General features: G+C 54.0%; 1 protein-coding gene across 3 annotated transcripts; it reads left to right on the top strand.

Annotated features, from left to right (window-relative positions):
* The first annotated feature begins 123 nt into the window (after window positions 1-123).
* GET4 (guided entry of tail-anchored proteins factor 4) lies at window positions 124-19,016 on the top strand. Of its 3 annotated transcripts, XM_041748591.1 has the most exons (10): window positions 538-816; window positions 1,298-1,460; window positions 5,227-5,305; window positions 5,654-5,735; window positions 6,238-6,387; window positions 11,679-11,817; window positions 13,122-13,262; window positions 13,361-13,436; window positions 13,598-13,670; window positions 18,177-19,016. In XM_041748591.1, exons 2-10 carry the CDS (start codon window positions 1,315-1,317, stop codon window positions 18,260-18,262), a joined length of 972 nt encoding a protein of 323 aa, XP_041604525.1. In that variant the 5' UTR covers window positions 538-816; window positions 1,298-1,314; the 3' UTR covers window positions 18,263-19,016. The 3 variants fall into 3 exon arrangements, with proteins under 3 accessions (XP_041604524.1, XP_041604525.1, XP_041604526.1); XM_041748590.1 differs by lacking the exons at window positions 538-816; window positions 1,298-1,460 and adding an exon at window positions 124-363; XM_041748592.1 differs by lacking the exon at window positions 1,298-1,460 and having other exon boundaries at window positions 542-816.
* Window positions 19,017-19,618: the final 602 nt, after the last annotated feature.

Genomic DNA, 19,618 nt, shown 5'->3' with positions numbered 1-19,618 from the left:
TCGGCCCCGCCCCGCGGTCACGTGGCGGGCCCCGGCAGGCTCCGCGCTCCCGCCCGGGTCACGTGGCCGCCTGCCGGCGCGCCCGCCTGCAGCTGCGCGCAGCTCCTCGCGGGCCACCGTAGAGGGCGTCGGGCGGCCGCCGGGACGGAAGCCGAGAGGCGCTGCCGACCGCGCCTGCGACAGCGTCAGCCCTGCGCGGAGCGCCGGCCCGATGGCGGCGGCGGCGATGGCCGAGCAGGAGAGCGCTCGGAACGGCGCCCGGAACCGAGGCGGTGTCCAGCGCGTGGAGGGCAAGCTGCGCGCCAGCGTCGAGAAGGGCGACTACTACGAGGCGCACCAAATGTACCGGACCCTCTTCTTCAGGTAGCCGCGGCGCCGCGGCCGCCGCCTTCCAGGGCTTTCCGCCGAGCCCGGCGCCCCGCCCCCGGCCGCCTCCCATTGGCCGCCCCGCGCCGCCCCGGGCCTCCATTGGCCCGCGCCGCTGTCTGTCGCCGCGGCGGTGGGAGCAGGCGGGCGGCCGGGAGGCGGAGGACCCGGGACGCCGGGCGGGCCCCCACCCTGGCCCCAACCCGGCCCCAACCCGGAGCCCCACCCTGGCCCCGGCGTCCCTTCCTCGGCCTTCCCTGCCCGGCCCCCGGCCCGGTGGTGCCCATCCGCGGCCTCGCCCGGACCGAGCCCCGGGGTCTACGGCCCCGAGCACCTCGCTCGTGCGGGTGAAACGTGCTCCTGCCCCGCGGTGGAGCAGCCGCGTCTGTGAGCGCCGCCCACACCTACGCGGCCACGGGCTCCGGGGGCGCGGCCCGCCCCGGGGCAGGGGTACGGGGGGCTCTGGGGGCGCAGCGGGGGCCTCGGGGCGCAGCGAGTGCCCGGGGTTGGGGGTGCAGGAGGCTTTGGAGGCGCAGCGAGTACTGGGGGCTGGGGGCGCCAGGGGTTCTGGGGGTGGAGTGAGTGTTGGGGGCTGGGGCGCGGGACTGCTTGCAGGTGCAGGAGGACTAGCACTACGCGTGCTGAAATAAAGGGCGTTTCTCCGCGCGGCCCTGACGCACCGGCAGGTGTACGGCCTGTGGTGACCCTCGTGTGGGCTGCACGGTAGCTGTGGCTAGGTTGGGACATGCTGCTGCTGTGACCTGAGTCGCGATGTGTGTGGGACAGTCTGATCCCTCTCGGCCCCGGGGGGTCGGTGTGGGTGGGCCCCAGCCACAGGTGCAGGGGTTCAGTCAGTTAGCTGGCCTTTTCTCTCCAAGCCGTAGTGGTAGGGTACTGATGGGCCACCGGGCTGGGCCTGTTCATCTTCCAGGCCTAGACTTTCCTGTTATGCATCAGCGACAAGTTGGATGGGAGGCTCTGGGACTCTGCGGTTCTGTCCAGGGCATGCTCGAGCTCCAGGGCTTGGAGGACGGGGTAGGAGTGAGCAAAGCTGGCCACAGGCCTCCCTGGTCTGGCATCTTCACCAGCCCGAGGTGCGTGCATCTGAGGGGGAGCTTTCCCAGTGCTCCAGATTGGCCCAGGAGCTTGCTGTTCTTGGGATTGCGATGTAGATGTTCACCCCGGTGATTAATCAGCAAAACTGGATCCAGCGAAACTGGATCTTCCCAAAAATAAACAGTGTTTCTTGTTCAGAGACAGTTCTGCTGTGTGGGATCAGCTCTCTGGCCAAAGTGTGTTTGGGGGTGGTGATGGAAAGCAGGCTCTCCGCCAGCCCGGCCTTGATGTGGCTTGGAATTCACCTGTCCTCTGTGACCTGTGACCAGCCTTGGCCTCCCCTGTGGTGTATCTGGGGTACACCTACACCTCTTGGGGGTTGGGAACGTAAATCCTTTGCCACACGGGGCACGAAGTTAATGGTCGCATTCATGGCCATCCATAAGGCCCATCTGAACTAGCCTCCAGTTGTCCTTGACTCCCAGGGTACCATCCCCATAGACCTGGGACTCCAGCCTCACTGAGGCCCTCCTGGGTGTGCGGCTCTGAACAAGTCTGATTTACTGGGTCACCCCAGGTTCTTGGTTTTATATGTTTATATCAAAGTGTTTACAGGAAACGTGCAGTTTGATGAGTTTTGGTGCGTATGCTCTCATGAAACCGCAGCCAATCAAGTTAATGGAGAACATCCATCACCACAAAGGTTCTGTTCTCTCTCTCAGAATCTAATCTCTCTGATACCCCTTGGCCCCATGCAGCCACTGCTCTCTGTGGCCCCATAAGTTAATTTGGATTTTCTAGAATATAATGTAAGTGGAATCATATCCTCTTTTTTGTATGTTTTGAAAACTCAGAATGATTATTTGGAGATTTACCCATGTGTGAAGCATTAACTCATTTCTGTTGCCAAGTGGTGTTCTGTACTGTGGATGGACCACAGTTTGTGACCCGTTCACCTGTTGGCTATGTTTACCGCATTGCTTTTTTTTTTTTAAGATTTTATTTATTTTACACATAAAAAAAAGGTTTTATTCATTTTAAAGATCTTATTTGTTTACTTGATAGAGCACAAGCAGGGGGAAGAGCAGGTGGAGACAGAGAGAGAAGCAGGCTCCCCACTGAGCAGGGAGCTCAACACGGGACTTGATCCCAGGACCCCAGGATCATGAAGCTGAAGGCAGATGTTTCACCGAACGAACCCCCCCCCACCAGGCGCCTCCAAATCGCCCTGATTTTATTGTCGTGTTTCACAGCCGTTGAAAGAGAAGGGGACATGGAATGGGGTAGTCCAGTGGGTTGGACTTGGTGTGCATGCCTCAGGTGTGGGTAGCAGTTGAGTCCCAGCGGTTAGCTGGAGGCTCTGGCCCATCCATGGTACTGATGCCAGTGGGTGGCCGCCCAGTGTCTTCAGACCTCCCTCCGCCAAGACGAGAAGGGAGTCCCTTTTCTAGGCCTGTTGGGTTACAGGTGCTCTGTCATCCTCCATTTCCCTTCTGGCTTCCATGGCTGTTTTGTGGGATGGCCAGAGGGCCTCTTGGCCCATGCAACCACCATCACCCCCTGGGGATGGCTCTGCAGCAGCCTGCCTCCCCTCAGAGCCTTTCTGAGGCTTGTGTGATTTTGTCTCTTAAATCAAATGAAAGTTTTTAAAAGAAAAACTTAAGCGGGCACGTGGGTGGTTCCATGGTTTAAGCATCTGCCTTCGGTTCAGGTTGTGATCCTAGGGTCCTGGGATGGAGCCTCATGGGGAGTCTGCTCAGCCCTCTCCCTCTGACCCCCTCCGCAGTCAGTTGTTAGCTGGGAGATGGCAGCAGCACACACCCACCAGGTGTGCCAACGCTACATGTGTGGGTGCAGACATCAGAGCTGTGTGCGTGGGCCCTGGCTGGAGGGTTCTTGCTCCTCCTGCTCTCAGCCCCCCTCCCAGGCCTTGGACCCAGATACTAAATCCCTTCCCATACCTTGAATTCTGCAGAAAGAAGCACGTTCATTTTTCAGGGTTGCCTTTCACTATTTTTTTTTTGTGGGTTTTTTGTTTTGTTTTGTTTTGTTTTTTTCTGACTTTCCTCAAACCGCAACAGGTGATTTCACCTGGAGGGGACAGGTGCTGGAAATGGCACATCATCCCATCCCCCTTGGGCCCCTAGCCCTAGGAAGGGAGTTACGTCGGGTGCTTGAAAGCAGGCCCTGTTATCCCAGGGATTTGCTGTCACTTGCTTCTTAGCAATTGCTTTCATCAGGTGTTCTGAGAGGTGGTCTCTTGCTCTGTGTCAGATGAGCCTGGGATTTGGTCACGTCTTAAGTAAGCAGCTCGCTGGCAAGATGGTCACTTAGGATAAGTGCGTATGTGTCCACGCAGATGGCAGCATGAGGGGGTGTGCCTCTGAATACTTGTCTTTCCAGAATAGCCAGTGGCAGTGCTGGCCCCAGGTCGTGTGCTGGATGGCTCCCAGCAGGATGAGACTGGGATGAGTTGGGTTGGTGTGGGAGTAGGTTGTGTGAGCGTGCGAAAGAGAGAGAGACGCAGCTCGCAACAGTGCTGCTGCAGAAACTGTAGGCCCTGCGGGTACCCTGCCGGCTGGCAGAGGTTTTCTTTCCTGGGGTGTGGGATTTCCCTGCATGTGACGGGGGGGGGGGGGGGGGGGTGTCTGGTTGTGGAACCTTTTTGAGGAAAAGCCTGTTCCTGTAGTTAATTGAACGGCTAGGCTACTCATATTCCCACCTGACCTGTTGCTCCAGGGGAGCTGCAGGCACGCTCCCAGGTGTGCGTGTTTGGTGTTTGCCTGTCTTGGTAGCACCTCAGTGCTGCTGCTATAGTAGTATTCTTTAGTTTTTGTGTCTTAAACAGGAGGCACAGACTGATTGGTTCTATTTTTTTTCTGATGATCATGAAGTTAAACTTCCAGCCAGTGAATCCAGTGTCAGCTTTGGGGAGCCGCTTCCTGCTGACTTTCTCTCAGGCCCAGCTAGTGTGTTGCAGGCAGATCATCATCCCGTTGTTTGTATTTAGTTACTTGTCAGGCTCTGGCTGCTCTGTGCTTCTGTGTCTGCAGCTCAGGAAACTGAGAAATGTGTTCAGAGTGGGAAAGGGTAGGAAAGGGTGGAAGGGCCCTCCACTAGTGGTGCGGGGGCAGGAGCCAGAACGCAGAGACTGTTGGTGCAGTCATCACAGTGAGTGCTGTGTGTCCATCCCCCCTGAGTCTCCATCCAGGAGCTCCCACTGTCCCAGCCTCTGAGCGCTGCTTTGACCCCTGGTTCTTTGATGGGCCCCAGTGTGCCACTCCATCCCTTAGGCACCTCCTTCCACCCAGGCACGGCCTATGCTGGAAGGTCACCCAGGCTTTCTCTGGGTCCTTCTGCTGAAACCCTTGAGCTGCTCCAGGCACGTTTGGGCACGGACAGCATCCCTGCCAGTGCTGCTGTCAGATGTGGGACATGGGTCTGCTGGTCCCCAGAGGCCCAAGTTGCTGACAGCAGGGACCCAAGGGCACCCCAACGTGGAGCCTGGACAGACTCAGAGCAGGCAGGGTACTGACCATTGGGTGAGGTGGTGGGCCTCAGGAAACAGAACAGAGCTCCATTCCATCTTTGGAAGGAGGCCTGTATCCCTTCAAGTGTGTGTACGGGATTGTTTGCTTTATAAAGCTTTCATGTTTACTCATTTTAGCTTGAGCATTTAATCTCCAAACTATAGCCATTGGGTCGGGTGAATGTAATGAAGAGAGTGTGTTGGAGGATGTCTGCACTGAAGCATCTGTCTCACTGGACCTAACTGGGGCACTGCTCCTTTTCTCTCTCTTACAGATACATGTCACAGAGCAAGCACACAGAGGCACGGGAGCTCATGTGCTCAGGGGCGCTGCTGTTCTTCAGCCACGGCCAAGTACGCAGCGGGCTTGTCCCTTTCTCTGTTTGGGGCCTGCGGGTTGGAAGAGGACTATCCATGGAGAGGCGTGGTGGAGAACCGTGGACTGTTCTTGGTGCTGTCCACAGCTGGGCGAGTGTCCTCATTGTCGTGGGGTGCTACCTGAGGGTGCACTGCATGTCAGCTGGGGTCTCCATCCTTCAGGACGCACTGCCACGTGAGCTCTGGGCTCAAAGGAGTCTCCTTAGTTTTGCACCACCATGCATTTCTAGCTGGAGACCGGAGCGGCCACCAGCTTTGCCGTGTCTTCTGAGAACCAGCCAGAGCTCTGTTTTTGTGATCCTAACTCACTTCCATGTTTTGTAGCAAAACAGTGCTGCGGACTTGTCCATGCTGGTCTTAGAGTCACTGGAGAAGGCTGAAGTCGAGGTGGCCGATGAGCTGTTGGGTGAGGCTTTCTTACTATGCATGAGGTACCTTCACACATGGAGTAGTGATACCCCTAAACACACGCTCTGGTTGTGTCCCAGACACCTGGCTGCCCAGCTTTCCCCGTGTAGTAAATGTCCAATGGGGAAGTCCTTCTTAGGAGCTGCCTGGCTGGAAGGATGGAGGAGGGATGCTCCTGGCCTCTGTACTCCGGCATGTTACCTCCCTACCTGCCCAGGCCTTCCTCCTCTGTGGGCCAGCTCCCTGCTATAGCCCACACCCCCACTCAGCTCCTTGACAAAGGAGTGTGTGGCTGTTGGCTCTGCAGCTGAGAGGTCGGTTGAGGGTCCCTGTTACCTGGCGGGCAGGAGGGGTACATGCACGAGGACACCACAGCATGCCAATTCCCAGGTTTTGAAGTGAAGTAACTTTTATTTTAGTGAATTTTTGTAAGATGCAGCATACAGAGAGCTGAGAAGTACTGTTTCTTTGGGTAAGAATCTGTGTTTGTGTTGTTTTAGAAAATCTGGCTAAATTGTTCAGTTTGATGGACCCAAATTCTCCAGAGCGGGTGGCTTTTGTGTCTCGAGCCCTGAAGTGGTCCAGTGGAGGATCTGGGAAACTGGGTCACCCTCGGCTCCACCAACTGCTGGCCCTCACCCTGTGGAAAGGTAGGCCCAGTACCCCCATGCACAGAGCATCTTTTGGTGGTGGGCGCTGGTGTTCCCAGGAACAGCTATCCCTATTTATGCTCCCCTTTGGCTTTTGTGTTGAACTCATGGGCCACAAGTAATGAGGGAAGATTCTGCTTTCCGTGGGGCGGCCTTGGCCATCCCTGTCCCCCAACCAGTTTCCTTTCTGGGACATCCTTCCCAGACTGGTTCTCTGAGGGCACTGTGCTCTGTATTTTCTTCTTCACATCTATCTCAGCTTCTGAGGAAGTATTTGTGGGGACTATTCAGTCTACGAAGGGGTTCCTGGCAGTTTCTGGGTGTGCTTCACACCTGGAGCTCTGAGTCTGCTGCTCAGGCACAGGAAAAGGCATTTGGTTGGGTGCCCTGGGACAGCATTTGTTCAGAAGATTCTAAGAGCACTGTGCAGGCAGCTCATTCACACTGTGTCAGCCGTCCCGGGGGTCCACCTGTGTGTGCTCTGGTGTTAGCGGCTGCCCACTGGGTTGGGGGCAGGCGAAGGGGAGGTGATATTTGGCAGGTGCCTTGGTGGGAGCAGAGGGGCAGCCTCCTTTTTGCGTGAAGGTGACCTTCTGCCAGTAACTTCTGTGACAGCAAGCTCCTCCTGGAAACAGCCTCTTTCCAGCAAGTGGCATGGTGGTCAGACAGATCATAGGAGGTGGTCAGTCTCCTCCATAGCCCATGGGCCCAGGACACCTTCCTGCTTTGCTTCTTGTGCAGTGGCATGCACACGTGTGGTGGGCGCTTGCCACGAACCCAGCTGGGAAGCCCGCTGTGTGAGCATATGTGGCCTCCTCCCATCTCCCCTGTGGGCCATGGCGCTCACTCTGCCGTGTGCCCCCCGCCCCGCCCGTGGCAGGAGGCTCCTCCATCCCCCTCCACACTGAAATGCCACCCCTACCCTCACCCTGTAAGATGAAATGAATTCACAGGCCAGACTGTTGAGGAAGTTTCTTGGAGGGCAGAATTCCTTCCACACTCCTACTCAAGGAGGACGTGGGGCCTGAGAGAGCAGCTGGCACCTCCAAGCCAAGGCGAGTGTGGGCTCCCTCCCCTGCTGGCACACATTCCTCCATACCTGGGCCACCCCAGCCTTCACAGCTAGCATGGTGCCTGTGTACTTTCTGTCTGTCCCACCCTAAGGATGCTGGGGTGTCCAGCTCTCACTGCTGTTGCCAGGAAACCTCTCGGCAGGAAGCCATCTGTGCTGGCCAGCCTGGCGGGAGGCAGGTGGGGAGCCCCAAAGGCCCCTGCCCTAGACTCTTGCCTCATCTTCCCAGACAGCCAGATCTGCATTCAGGAGTGCCTATGGCAAACCCGTGTTGCCAGCGAGCATTTATTTAGCACTCCTTTGACCCAGTCTATATTTGTGGAGTGTGTGGGGAGATGCCAGGCAGAAAGTGGAACATGACCCTGTGTCCCTGGCTGAGAAGCAAAACTTAACGCTTCAGCAGTCCTTCAGAGGCTTCAATGGTTAAGAGCCAGCTACAGGGCATGTATGTCTAATAGTACGATTTTAAAATTCAAAATATAGCAATTACACATAGTGCTTGAGGCACAAATCCCGAGTGAGAGAAGCACAGACTCCATATCCTGTCCTCCCCCAGAATGTCCACGGCTCGTGTCCACATTGTTGTGGCGCCCAGGGACAGGCCCACAACCAGGCTTCCCTCTGGGGTGGTGGAGTGGGAGCTCCAGGCAGGTGCGTCCGATGAGGCGGAGCCACCTGCTGCCGTGTTGGTTGGCTATCCACAGCTTGCATCCACATGGCACGTTTGCTGTGTGGTATTCCATCATTCAGGCATACTTCATTCTGCTGCACTTCATATATACCGCATCTTTTACAAATGGAAGGTTTGTGGCTACCCTGCCTTGAACAAGTTTATTGTCATCCATGTTTCCAACAGCACTTGCTCACTTGGTGTCTCTGGCACAGTCAGTAATTCTAGTGATCATGTAGGCTTTTTCATTATAATTTATTACAATGATCTGTGATTGGGATCCTTGATATTGTAAGTTTTGGGGTGCCAGGAACTGTGTTCCTAGAAGAGGGTGGATTTCATCAGTAAATGTTTGTATGCTGACTGCTGTACCGACCAGCCAGTCCCATGAGTCCCCCTTTCTTTGAGTCTACCTGTTCCCTGAGAGCCAGCAGTATTGAAATTGGGCTGGTTCATGACCCTACAGTGGCCTCTTCATGTTCCAGTGAAAAGAGTCACGTGTCTCTCATTTTAAATAAGCTACAGATGGTTAAGCTCAATGAGGATGGCTTGTCCAAAGCTGTGGTAGGCTGAAAGCCAGGCCTCTGCACCAAACAGCCAAGTAGTGAACGAAGGCTAAGGTAGGTGAGGAGGCTGGTTCATGAGGTTTCAGGAAGGAAGCCTTCTCTGTAACCCTCTAGGTGCATGATAAGCAAGTGACCCAGAAGATCTAGCTGAGATCATTACTGAAGGTGGCTGCACTCAACAGCAGATTTCAGCATAGATGAAACAGTCTGATATTAGAAGATGCTGTCTAGGACTTTCAGGACTTTTGTACCTAGAGAGAAGTCAGTGCTTGTTTTCAGTGGACAAGCTGATTCTCTTGTCAGGGGCTAATACAGCTGGTAACTTTAAGTTGAAGCCAATGCTCATTTCGCATTCTGAAAATCTTAGGGCCATTAAGCATTATGCTAAATCTACTCTCCCTGTCCTCTGTAAATCCAACAACAAAGCCTGGATGACAGTGTATTTACTTACACCATGGTTTACTAAACATTTTAAGCCTGCTCTTGAGACCTGCTGAGGAAAAAAGCTTCCTATCAAGATATTACTACTTACTGACACTGCACCTGGTCAAACAAGAGCTTTGATGGAGATGGGCAGCAAGATAAATGTTTTCATGCCTGACACAATATCCATTCTGCAGCCCATGGATGAAGAAGTCGTTTCAACCTTCAAGTGTTATTATTTAACAAATACATTTCACAAGGCTATTGCTGCCACAAACAGGGAGTCCTCTGATGGTTCTGTGAAAGGCCCATTGAAAACTTTCAGAAAGGATTCATCATTGTAAATGCCCCTAAGAACACCAACATCCTTGATTCATAGGAGGAGTCAAAATATCTGTAGTGACTGGAGTTTGTTAGAAGTTGACTCCAGCCCTCATGCATGACTTCAAGGGGTTCAAGACTTTGTGGGGAAGTCACTGCAGATGTGATGGAAATGGCAAGAGAACTAGAATCAGAAGAGCGTGAAGGTGGGACTGAACTGCTACCATCTCACACTTTAATGGATAAGGATATGCGTCTTACGGATGAAGTGGTTTCTTGAGATGGAGTCCACACTGGGTGAAGATGCTGTGAGAAATCACATAAACTGAGCTGATAAAACAGAAGCAGGGTTTGAGAGGACACCCAGTCTGAAAGAAGTTCTCCTTTTGGTACAAGGTTATCACATGCTACAGAGAAATCCCTCGTGAAAGGAAGAGTCCTTCAGTGCAGCAGACATCATTTTAAAGAACTTGCCACGATCACCACAGCCTTCAGCACAACCACCTTGATTGGTCAGCAGCCATCGTCAAGGCATGACCCTCCACCAGCAAATAGAGAAGAAGTCCCCAAAAGCTCAGGTGGTGATTACCATTTCTTAGCACCTGGTGTTCAGACCGTGCTCTTGCACACTTACTTATCAGACTTTAGTGTCAGCATATCTTTTATGTGTACTGGGAAACCAGAAAGTTTGATTTACTTTGTTGCAGAACTTGCTTTGTTGTGGTGGTCTGGAACTGAGCCCACAGTTGGCCCAAGATGCTCCTGCAAGGGTACCAGTCCAGTTCTTGGAGAGAGCTGTGTGCTTAGACAGAATGTGGGTGTAGTTTTGCCTAATTTTTCTTCTATGATACTCTAAAACCAAAAGGTTATTTTGAGGGGTCCAAGGGAGTGAGGAGAGGCAAAACAGCACAGGTACACAAAGAAATGCGGAATCAGAATTATTCTGAGGTCCTAAAGGCAGTGTGCTGGGCGCTGAGAGCTGGTGCCGAGGTCTGGAGGGCAGCTGTGCCCAGGCAGGAGCAGGTGTTCCCAGTAGAAGGTGTCAGGCAGCTAAGGCACGGGCCTCAGCCTTGGACATGCATGGGAACCAGGTGGCTTGTGAGCAGGACAGGGGCGTGGGCCAGTCTGCTCCAGGAGACAGGCCCGGGTGTGGGGAGGTGGTCTGGGTCTCTGCCTCGGCCCACCTGCCACTCTGGGTGTTCTGTGCTTGGTTGGTTGCTGAGCACGCCCGTGTAGCTCTGGCAGCCAGAAATGGAGGGGTGGGGTGTTGAATCTGCAGTGTGCGGGGTAGCAGATTTTTGAGTGATGAGTGGGGAGAATAGGTTTACAGCCTGAGTCATTTACTGATGTTGGGAAGATTGGGATTTTTGTCGTTTTTTTTTTTTTTTAACAAACGCTTACAAACAGTTGAGCATTGGAGGAGCCACCCCCTAGCACGTCCTTGCCTGTCCCCTGCTGTGCTGTTAGCACTGAAGTCTCATGCCTTGCTGAAAGGTGTAGCCACAGGGAACAGGGTGACAGGCCCCTGAGATGAGCATGTCACTGAGTCACCTGTTGGGGCACAGGTTCCAGTTTGGGGCCCGAGATTCCATATTTCTGACTAGCTCCCAGGTGACCCCATGTTGAGGGGGACCCCCTGGTCTCCTCTAGGGCCACCGTGGGGATGAGATGTGTTCCTGCTGCACGCAGGACCTATCCCTCCTCACAGGGACTTTCATCCAGAAGGTCTTCTTCCCCTGCCTAGGGGGAGCTCTGCCTTTTGGGGGGGATGGACTGTGAACATGGTGATTGAATCTGTGGACGTGGAATGTGCCTTGGAGGAGGCAGGAGGGCTGGCCGGCCAAGGGCTCAGCACATGCGTGTCAGGAGGGTGGGGGCCGTGAGGCTTTTGAGAGAACAGGTGGCCTGACCTGGTCCTAGCTGCCACACAAGATTCAGGGCATTTGCGTGTAGAGGTCAGTGTGCCTTGCATCTCATTTCATCAGAAGCATATGGAACTACCGCCATGTGAGTCCGAGGGTCCCCTGTGGGCCATTCCTCGTGGGTCTGCTCACATGAGCACAGACGCAGGGACCCTGAGCACCGGGGCAGAGCAGTTCAGCTGGAAGCCCGCCCTCCCCCACTGTGTGTGTTTGCCCCATGCGTGGACCAGGTATGCAGAATGAAGGCAGGTGAATGCGAGCAGGGGACAGCACGCTGACATGTCTCTCTTCGTCGGTGCCCCCCCTTCCCTCTGTAGAGCAGAACTATTGTGAGTCCCGGTACCACTTCCTGCACTCCGCGGATGGCGAAGGCTGCGCCCACATGCTGGTGGAGTACTCGACCTCCAGAGGCTTCCGCAGTGAGGTGGATATGTTCGTGGCCCAGGCGGTGCTACAGTAGGTACCCACGTTTACTCGGTCACATCTGGGCTGGCACAGCTGCCCGGGGCTCCATCCCTTGTGCCTGCTCAGACCTGTCAGGGACACTGCACACTATCCCCTTAACTCCCCTGGGCTGACTGGTGAGACCTCAGTCAGGCAGCAGGGAAGTGAGTGTTCTGAACGAACATTCCTCCCAGCTTCTATTTTCTCACATTGCCTCTTCCCTGTTTTTGGCTTTTTTAATATCAGGCCACTATTTTTTGTAGGGCACATGTATTTGATAAACTTGACGGGTGTCTTGGAATGAGGAGTGTGTGTACTTTTGCAGCTTTCCTGAGGCTGCTTCTACCTTCCCAGACATCTCGTGTGTCTGAAGGGTTCCTGCGAGGGTGGTGATGCCCCAGCGCCACCCCCTGCTGCAGCCCGAGCCTGTCCTCCTCCCCTCAGGCCTCCTCGCTTCCTCCTCCTCCTTGAGGACCAGGGTGGTGCTGGCACCCTCAGCACAGGAGGGAGGGTTTGCAGCAAGCACTCCAGTGGGCCCACACCACCCGCCTGAGCTCAAGACGTCTCGAGTGTGCTCTAACTGAAGAAACAATTGGATTTGGTGGCCAGGCATTGAGATAGGGAGCATCTTACGAGTTTAAAGAGGTTGGGGTCACAGAACGCTTGCTGTACTTGACAGCACCTCAGAGCTTCCACGTCCGCCACACAGTGACATGTTGCTGGTGTCTGCTACCGTAAAACGGAGACATTTCTCAGACCCCAGAGCTCCCTGCCCCTGGCCGTGTGGCATATGGTGCAGAGTCCCTGGAGTCCACCAAACACCTTCTTGTAGGTCCCTCCCTATACTGTCACAAGTTGGAGGCCTCCTCACGGTGAAATCCCACTGTGGGGATGTCGTCCCACCCAGCACAGTGTCTGGGGGCACCCTCGGCCTCATTCCCAGGGGGCCCTGGGCTGACTGCTCATGCAGTCAGGCCTGATGGGTGCAAACAGGTTGTAGTCCCAAGAACTCCCTGCAGTGTCGTAGCTCTGGACCTTGAACATAGTCACCTTCCCCAGTTTAATCTCTTCACCTGTAAATTGTGGGAATCATGAGGTGCCCTGCTCACCGGGGGCAGCTCATCTGAGCATCAAGCCTGGTCTGGCAGCTCCTCAGGCCACCAGAGCTGCGGGATCATGCGGGCAGGCGGCCCGGGGGCTGTCAGACAGCTTTCTGCACCCCTGGAGGCACCCTGTGTCCAGCGAGCATGTGAGCTTCTGTAGAAGTGCTGCCATTTCCTCCTTCAGCATCCCTCTTACTAGGATATGACTTCCAGGTTTCTCTGTTTAAAAAACAAAAGCAGTGCGTCAGTGGTGTTCACAACGTACACGCAGAAACACCCATCCATTGAGAATGGCCCTCCATTTGTGCAGCCCCTGCTCAACTTCATCTGGTTTCTGCTGTTGGCTGTAGATGGGTGAGTCTTCCCTGCGTGTGCAGGGGGTGTGCACGGGCGCTTTCTTGTTCTGTGATTTTCACTTGGAAAGAGTTGTGTGCCCCATTGTCTTGTTTCAGAGGCAAACTGACAGTGTTCACAGTGTTGTGTGAGCAGTACCAGCCATCCCTCCGGCGGGACCCAATGTACAATGAGGTGAGTGGTGGGTGGGGCTGGGCAGCCGCTGGAGAGGAGACGCCCCCAGTCCCTGTGTGGCCCTCAGGGACAGGACAGGACCTGAGATGAGGGTGGGGGGAGGTCTTGTGCATCCAGCATGTTCCAGCCCCACAGTAACCCCATGCCCCTGCCTCCTCCAGTACCTCGACAGGATAGGGCAGCTGTTCTTCGGTGTGCCACCCAAGCAGACGTCGTCCTACGGGGGCTTGCTAGGTAAGATGGGAGCAGGGGGCACCCACTGGGAGGGCACACAGTGGGCCTGGCTGTGTGACACCCGGCCCGCACTGGGTCTCTCCCCTGGCACTGCCGGGTGTGCTCATGCTGCATTCTGGGGGCCCCACATCTCGGGCCGGCCAAACCCAGCCTAGAGGCTCTGTCATCCCTAGGGCTCCCTCTCCGTTGGCCACAGAATCAAAGCAGATTGCTTTTTTATTCTGGTAAAATACGCACGTCTTAAAATTTGCTGTTTAACCATTTCTCGGTGTCCACTTGAGGGGCACCGAGTACATTCCCACTGCTGGGCTGGCTTCTCCTTATCCAGCTCCAGAATGTTCTGTCCCCGTGACACACTGACCCCTGCCCTCTCCCCCAGCCCTGCCATCTACTTTCTTTGTGAGTCTTAGGACACCGGGACTTCGTGTGCATGGGGTCCCCACGTGTGTCCTGTGTCTGGCTTGTGTTACTCGGCCTCACGTCCTTAGGGTGCATCCCTGTGGTGGCAGGTGTCCTTTCTGAGGCTGAACAGTGACCTGTTGTGTGGACGGATCCCACTGTGTTACTCATCTCTCCATGATGGACTCTGTAATGCTGCTGTGAACACGGGGGGTGTATATCTGAGCCCCTGCATCCAGTGCTTTGGGTGATACACCCTGGGATTGCTGGGTCGCATCGAAACTGTTTAATTTTTGAGATGCTGCCAGACTGCCTTTCCCAGCTGTGTGCAGGGCTCCAGTTTCTCCATGTCCTCGCCCATACTCACTTTGTCTAGGACTCTGTGGTGGGTGTGAGGTGGGGTCTCACTGGATCTGACCCACGTCGCCCTGATGATTAATGATGTCATTTCTTGTGCTTATGGGACATTTGTGTGTCTGTGTGTCCATTCAAGTCATGTTTTAAGTCAGGTTGGTGAGTTCTCTATACTAGGTGTCGATCCCTTATCGTATATAAAATTCTGAAATATTTTTTCCCGTTCTGTGGATTGCCATTTGTTTTATTTTTTTTTATTTTATTTTATTTTTTTTATTTTTTTATTGTTTTTATTTTTATTTTTATTTATTTATTCTTTTTTTTTTGCCATTTGTTTTAAAGACTGTTTTCTAAAAGCAGTTTCAGCGGGGCCCTGGGTGGCTCAGTCTGACCCTTGGTTTAAGCGTCCAACTCTTGGTTTCAGCTCAGGTCATAAGATTGAACCCTGTATTGGGCTCAACATGGAGCCTGCTTGGGATTCTTCTCTCTGCGCCTCCTGCTCACATTTATATGTGCACGTGCGCTCTCTCACTCTCTCTCTTAACTAAGTCTTTAAATAAGTAAAAGCAATTTTAGTTTCATAGTGAGATAAAGAGGAAGTTATGCCCTCACAGCAGTTACAGGCACCCTGGTCAGAGCGGTAATTTTGTTAAAATTGATAACCCTACATGGACACAGCACCTGAAGTTTATAGTTTGTGTTGGGGGTCACTTTTGATGCGTACGTTTATAGATTTAGACACATGGCCACCACTAGAGAGTCCTGCAGCGTGGTTTCTGTCCTAAAAATCCTGTGCTCAGCCTGCTCACCCCCTCCACACACCCCTGCCTTTTCTCTCTGTGGGTATTGCCTTCTGATGCATAGAATTTTAAGTTTTCATGAAGTCCAGTTTACCTATTTCTTCTCCATTGCTCTTGCCTTTAGTGTCCCATCCATAAAGTCATCGTCTGGTTCGGTGCTGGGAAGCTTTGGCCCAGTGTTGTCTTTTAAGAGTTGCACTGTTTTAGGGTTTACCTTTAGGTCTTTGATCCATTTAGTAGAGGGGTTTTGTACATGGTGTGAGGTAGGGGTCCAGTGTCCTGGCATTGTTTGCTGAAGATACCATCCTCTCCCCGCTGCGTGGTCTCATGACCTTGTCAGACACTGTTTGACTCCTATGCATGTGGGCTTGTATCTGGGCTCTGTCTTCTGTTCTGTGGGCCTGTGACTGTTTGTAGACGCCACACTGCTGTTACTATTCTGTAATAAGTTTTGAAATCAGGAAATGCGAACCCTCCAGTTTTGTTCTTTTACCAGATCGTTTTGGCTGTTTGAGTCCATTGCAGTTCCATATAAATTTAAGGATGAGTTTTTCTTTTCTTGCAAACAAACCATTGGAATTTTGACAGGGACTGCAATGACCCTGTAGATGGCGTTGGGTGGCATTGGTCTTAGCAGCAAGTCCAGTCCTCTAATCTGTGGACATGGGAAGTACTTCCATTTATTTATGACTTTATAATTTCTTTTTCAGATTGTTCGTTGTTGACATAGAGAAACACAGCTGATTTTTGTGTGCTGACTTTGTATCCTGCTGCATTACTGAATTCACTTATTCTAATAGCTCTTTCATGGAGTCTTTAGGGTTTTCTGTATATTTGACCATCTCGTATGCAAACAGATCATTTTACTTCTTCCTTTCCACTGTAGATGCCCCTTCCTTCGTTCTCATGCCTGATTGCTTTGGCCAGAGTTTCCAGTACTGGGTGTGCTGGAGGTGGTGAGAGGAGGCACCGTCCCCTTGTTTCTACTCACCACTGAGGATTACATTTGCCGTAAGGTTTTCAGAGACGGCGGTGACTGTGTGGAGGCGGTTCCTCCTGTTTCTGGTTTGTTGAGTGCTTTTATGGGAGCGTTGGGTGTAGTCAAATGCTCTTCCTGCATCAGCTGAGATAGACAATCGTGCGGGGTTCCCCTGGTTCTGCTGATGTGTTGCATCACTCTGGCAGGTGTTCACAGGGAGCCCTCTGTGCACTCCATAGACGAAGCCCTTTGTGGTGCATCGTCCTTCGCATGCTGCCGAGCCCTGTTCTCCAGTTGCCTGCTGAAAGTGTTGGCATCCGTGTTCCCAGGGGATGCTGGTCTGTGGTTTTCTCGTAGTATCTTTGGGGTTATGCTGGCCCCATAGGATGACTTGGGAGGTGCTCCCTCCTCCTCTCTTGCAAAGCTTGAAGAGGATTGGTGTTGGTTTTTAAATGTGGAGTAGAATTCACCAGTAAAGCCATCAGGGCCAGGGCTTTTCTTGGTTAGGAATTTCCAATGCCTGATCCCATCTCCTTCCTCATTCATAGGCCCCTTCAGATGGTCCATGTCTTCGTGATTTAGTCTCAGTGGGCGTTAGAGGCCAGGTTTGTGACCCTGTGCATCAAGGCCAGGCCTCTGCCCCTTGTCTGCCTGGATAGCGACATGGTGTGGCCTTCCGTGGGGTCTCATACAAACTTCTTGCCTCCACCAGGTCCGCAGCCAGTGTAGTCCTCTCATGTGAAAGTGGCTTTTCTGAGCTTGAGTGTGGTGTTACTTTTGAGCAGGTACATCCTATTTCACGGAGTTTGTAGTTCACCCGTATGGACCTAAACCTGTCCAGCCATTTAGAGGTCTCGCAGGGCCAGGCAGCATGTGGCTTCCTTCCTCAGCCTCCTTCTGGAAGTGGTGTTGCAGATACATAGATGGCTGTTCCACATAAGGGGTCCACGTCCCCCCACACTGACCGCACCGTGTTCTGGCCGGACCTGAGGTGGCCCCAGGTGATAGGCTCAGGTGGGGGGGGCTCGTCCCACAAAGCTCGGTGACACTGCTCCCACCCCACTGCCTGAACCCGTGTGGCTCCCCGCTCGTGGACCCTGCAGGGTTGGGCCGGGGTGTTTGTGTTCTCTGGGCCAAAGTGCACTCTGTGGAAAGGTCCTCTGAGATCATTGTGAAAGTTGTTGGTAATTGGACTTTCTTCTTGTAAACTGCGGTTCAGGATTGGTCTAGTGAAGGCGTCTCCACCATGTGTCCCAACACTCCTGCCACATCCCAGGCCTGGATGGGGCTGCGGGCATCCGAAGCCAAGGTGGTGCTTGCGTGTTTCAGCTTGCCGTCCTGCCCTCGCTCCACACCACAGGGTGTCCTGGCACCTCATGTTCCTTCATTTCCCACCAGAACTTCAGACTCGCCCTTTCTAGCACCCGGGCTGCTTGTGGCTTGTTCGTTGGACCTGAGTTCATACGCCTGGATCTGTCCAGAGAACATTGTTCACCTTTCCATTTGTTTTCATGATGGTTTGGTTTCGGGGGACTTTCTGACCTCCCGAATTTAAACTGAATCCTTGTTCTTTGAATAAGTATAGACAAGCAAAGTGTCAATGGTGGCAGCTCCTATGGGCAACAGTGGTCACCATTTCTGCGTGTGGCCTTTGAAACTTGCATCCTGACCTCTTTCTGGACACCTGTAAGAGTGTGCACCTGTATGACGTACATGCTTGTGTCCGCTCAATAGTGACCTCCCCAGGGCTGTCCCAGGTGCTGTGCTGTGTCCCCCGTTGGGCACTTGGGGTCTCTCCCCAGCTGTCAGATTCTTGCAGACATGCCGAGTCTTCCCAGAGACTTGTGGTGGGGGGTTTGCTCAACCTATTAAAGCCCTGGAACACGGCGCCACGGAAGGTGGGATTCCCCAGGCAGGGAGGTGCTGACAGTGTGCAGCTGCCTTGCCCCTGATGGCACCTGCGTTTGCTTCTAGGGAACCTTCTGAGCAGCCTCATGGGCGCCTCGGAGCAGGAGGGCGAGGACAGTCAGGACGACAGCAGCCCCATTGAGCTCGACTGACCCCGTCCACCTGGCCTGCATGAAGATGCCCCGACCCCGGGCCCTCACACTTGGGGCTCCCATTGTGAGGCGGTGGTAGCCGCGTCAGCATTTGCGCGCCGGCTCGGGGCCGCGCGGCGTGCTGCGGCCGTGCTGGCTGGGCTGCACGCGCATCTTCAGACTGCCCTACAATAAAGCACAGGCCTTGCCGCGCTACCACCCTCTCCCTGTCCTTTGTGTCTGGTTTGCTTTGGGAGGCGACCTGGCGTCCGGTGCAGGCCCATAGGCCTGACCCCGTCATGGTTGGTGTGGGGGGTGGCCGCTCTCCAGCCGCCCCGTGTGGACATCCTGTGGTGGCCTGGCCACTAGTGTCCCGGAGAGCATCTGGGCGGCTGTTCTGTGCCGCACCCCGAGGCCACAGCCATTTGGAACGGGTCTCACAAAGGGATCAGGAGTCCTTTCCACGTTTCGTAATGCAGTATTTATTTTCTTCGGGTGATTGATTCCTTTGACCTGGCATTGTAGGTTTTCACCAATTAACCAGTCCAGGAGTGAGCAGACCTGCCCTTTCTCACTGACGCTATACCAGATGCCCCCAGAGCAATGACAAGAGGGGAAACACTTTATTTTTTCACAATTAAAATAAGAGTTGTAGATTAATACACAGTGATCATGCATGGGAAGGAGTGAGATACACACTTTTATTGACTGTAAAATGGAATTTAAAGGAAGGTTTGTGTTACTTGTTGAGTTGAAATAAATCCTTTATACTGGGCTTTGCAGCACTCGTCCTTTCTGAGTGAGCTCCTGGGTCCGGTGGGCGGGAGCGGGTGCCGAGGCCAGCGGTGGCCGAGTCTGTGCAGACCGTGCCCACAGTGGGTGCTGTGAACAGCCACACATGGCCAGTGTCGGGACAGTCTCGTGATCTGCATGTAACTACACGGCGGTGGCTTATTTGCATGTGAGAAACCAAATCCAGTGGGTTCCTGCATTGTGGCAGGTTCTGCACCCAGGCCGTGGGGTGGGGGAAGGAGAGTGCTGGGCCCCCCACAAACTGCCCAGAGAACCTCTCGGGAGAGGGTAGTGTTGGAGGGAGTCCCTGCGAGGGGCAGGCCCTGGGGCGACGGACAGCCGGCTTGTGCTGTGATGCTTGTTCTGAAACCACAGAATGCGTCCAGCGCAGTCAGCGGGAGGGAAGTTGGAACAGAACGCAGGTTTTTATGTGTGATTTTGCCCAAACTCTGTAGGTGAACACAGACCACACACCCATGCACACCTGGTGTCCCGCCCCACTCCTTTAGTAGTGGTAGTGGTGTCTGTCCTGACCCTCAGCATGTGAACACCTCCCTCCTGGGGGGACAACTCTGAGGCCGTGCA

This window comes from Vulpes lagopus, chromosome 3 (assembly GCF_018345385.1).
Source record: "Vulpes lagopus strain Blue_001 chromosome 3, ASM1834538v1, whole genome shotgun sequence".
NCBI classification, from domain to species: Eukaryota; Metazoa; Chordata; class Mammalia; order Carnivora; family Canidae; genus Vulpes; species Vulpes lagopus.
Note: the sequence above shows the minus strand (reverse complement) of the source record. Positions and strands in the feature narration are given on the sequence as shown.

Excerpts from the sequence above, each read along its gene's own strand:
- GET4 (XM_041748590.1), top strand. The coding sequence starts at position 212 with ATGGCGGCGGCGGCGATGGCCGAGCAGGAGAGCGCTCGGAACGGCGCC. Across the intron at positions 364-5,226 it reads TACCGGACCCTCTTCTTCAG|ATACATGTCACAGAGCAAGC; the intron begins GTAGCCGCGGCG and ends TCTCTCTTACAG. Across the intron at positions 5,306-5,653 it reads TGTTCTTCAGCCACGGCCAA|CAAAACAGTGCTGCGGACTT; the intron begins GTACGCAGCGGG and ends CATGTTTTGTAG.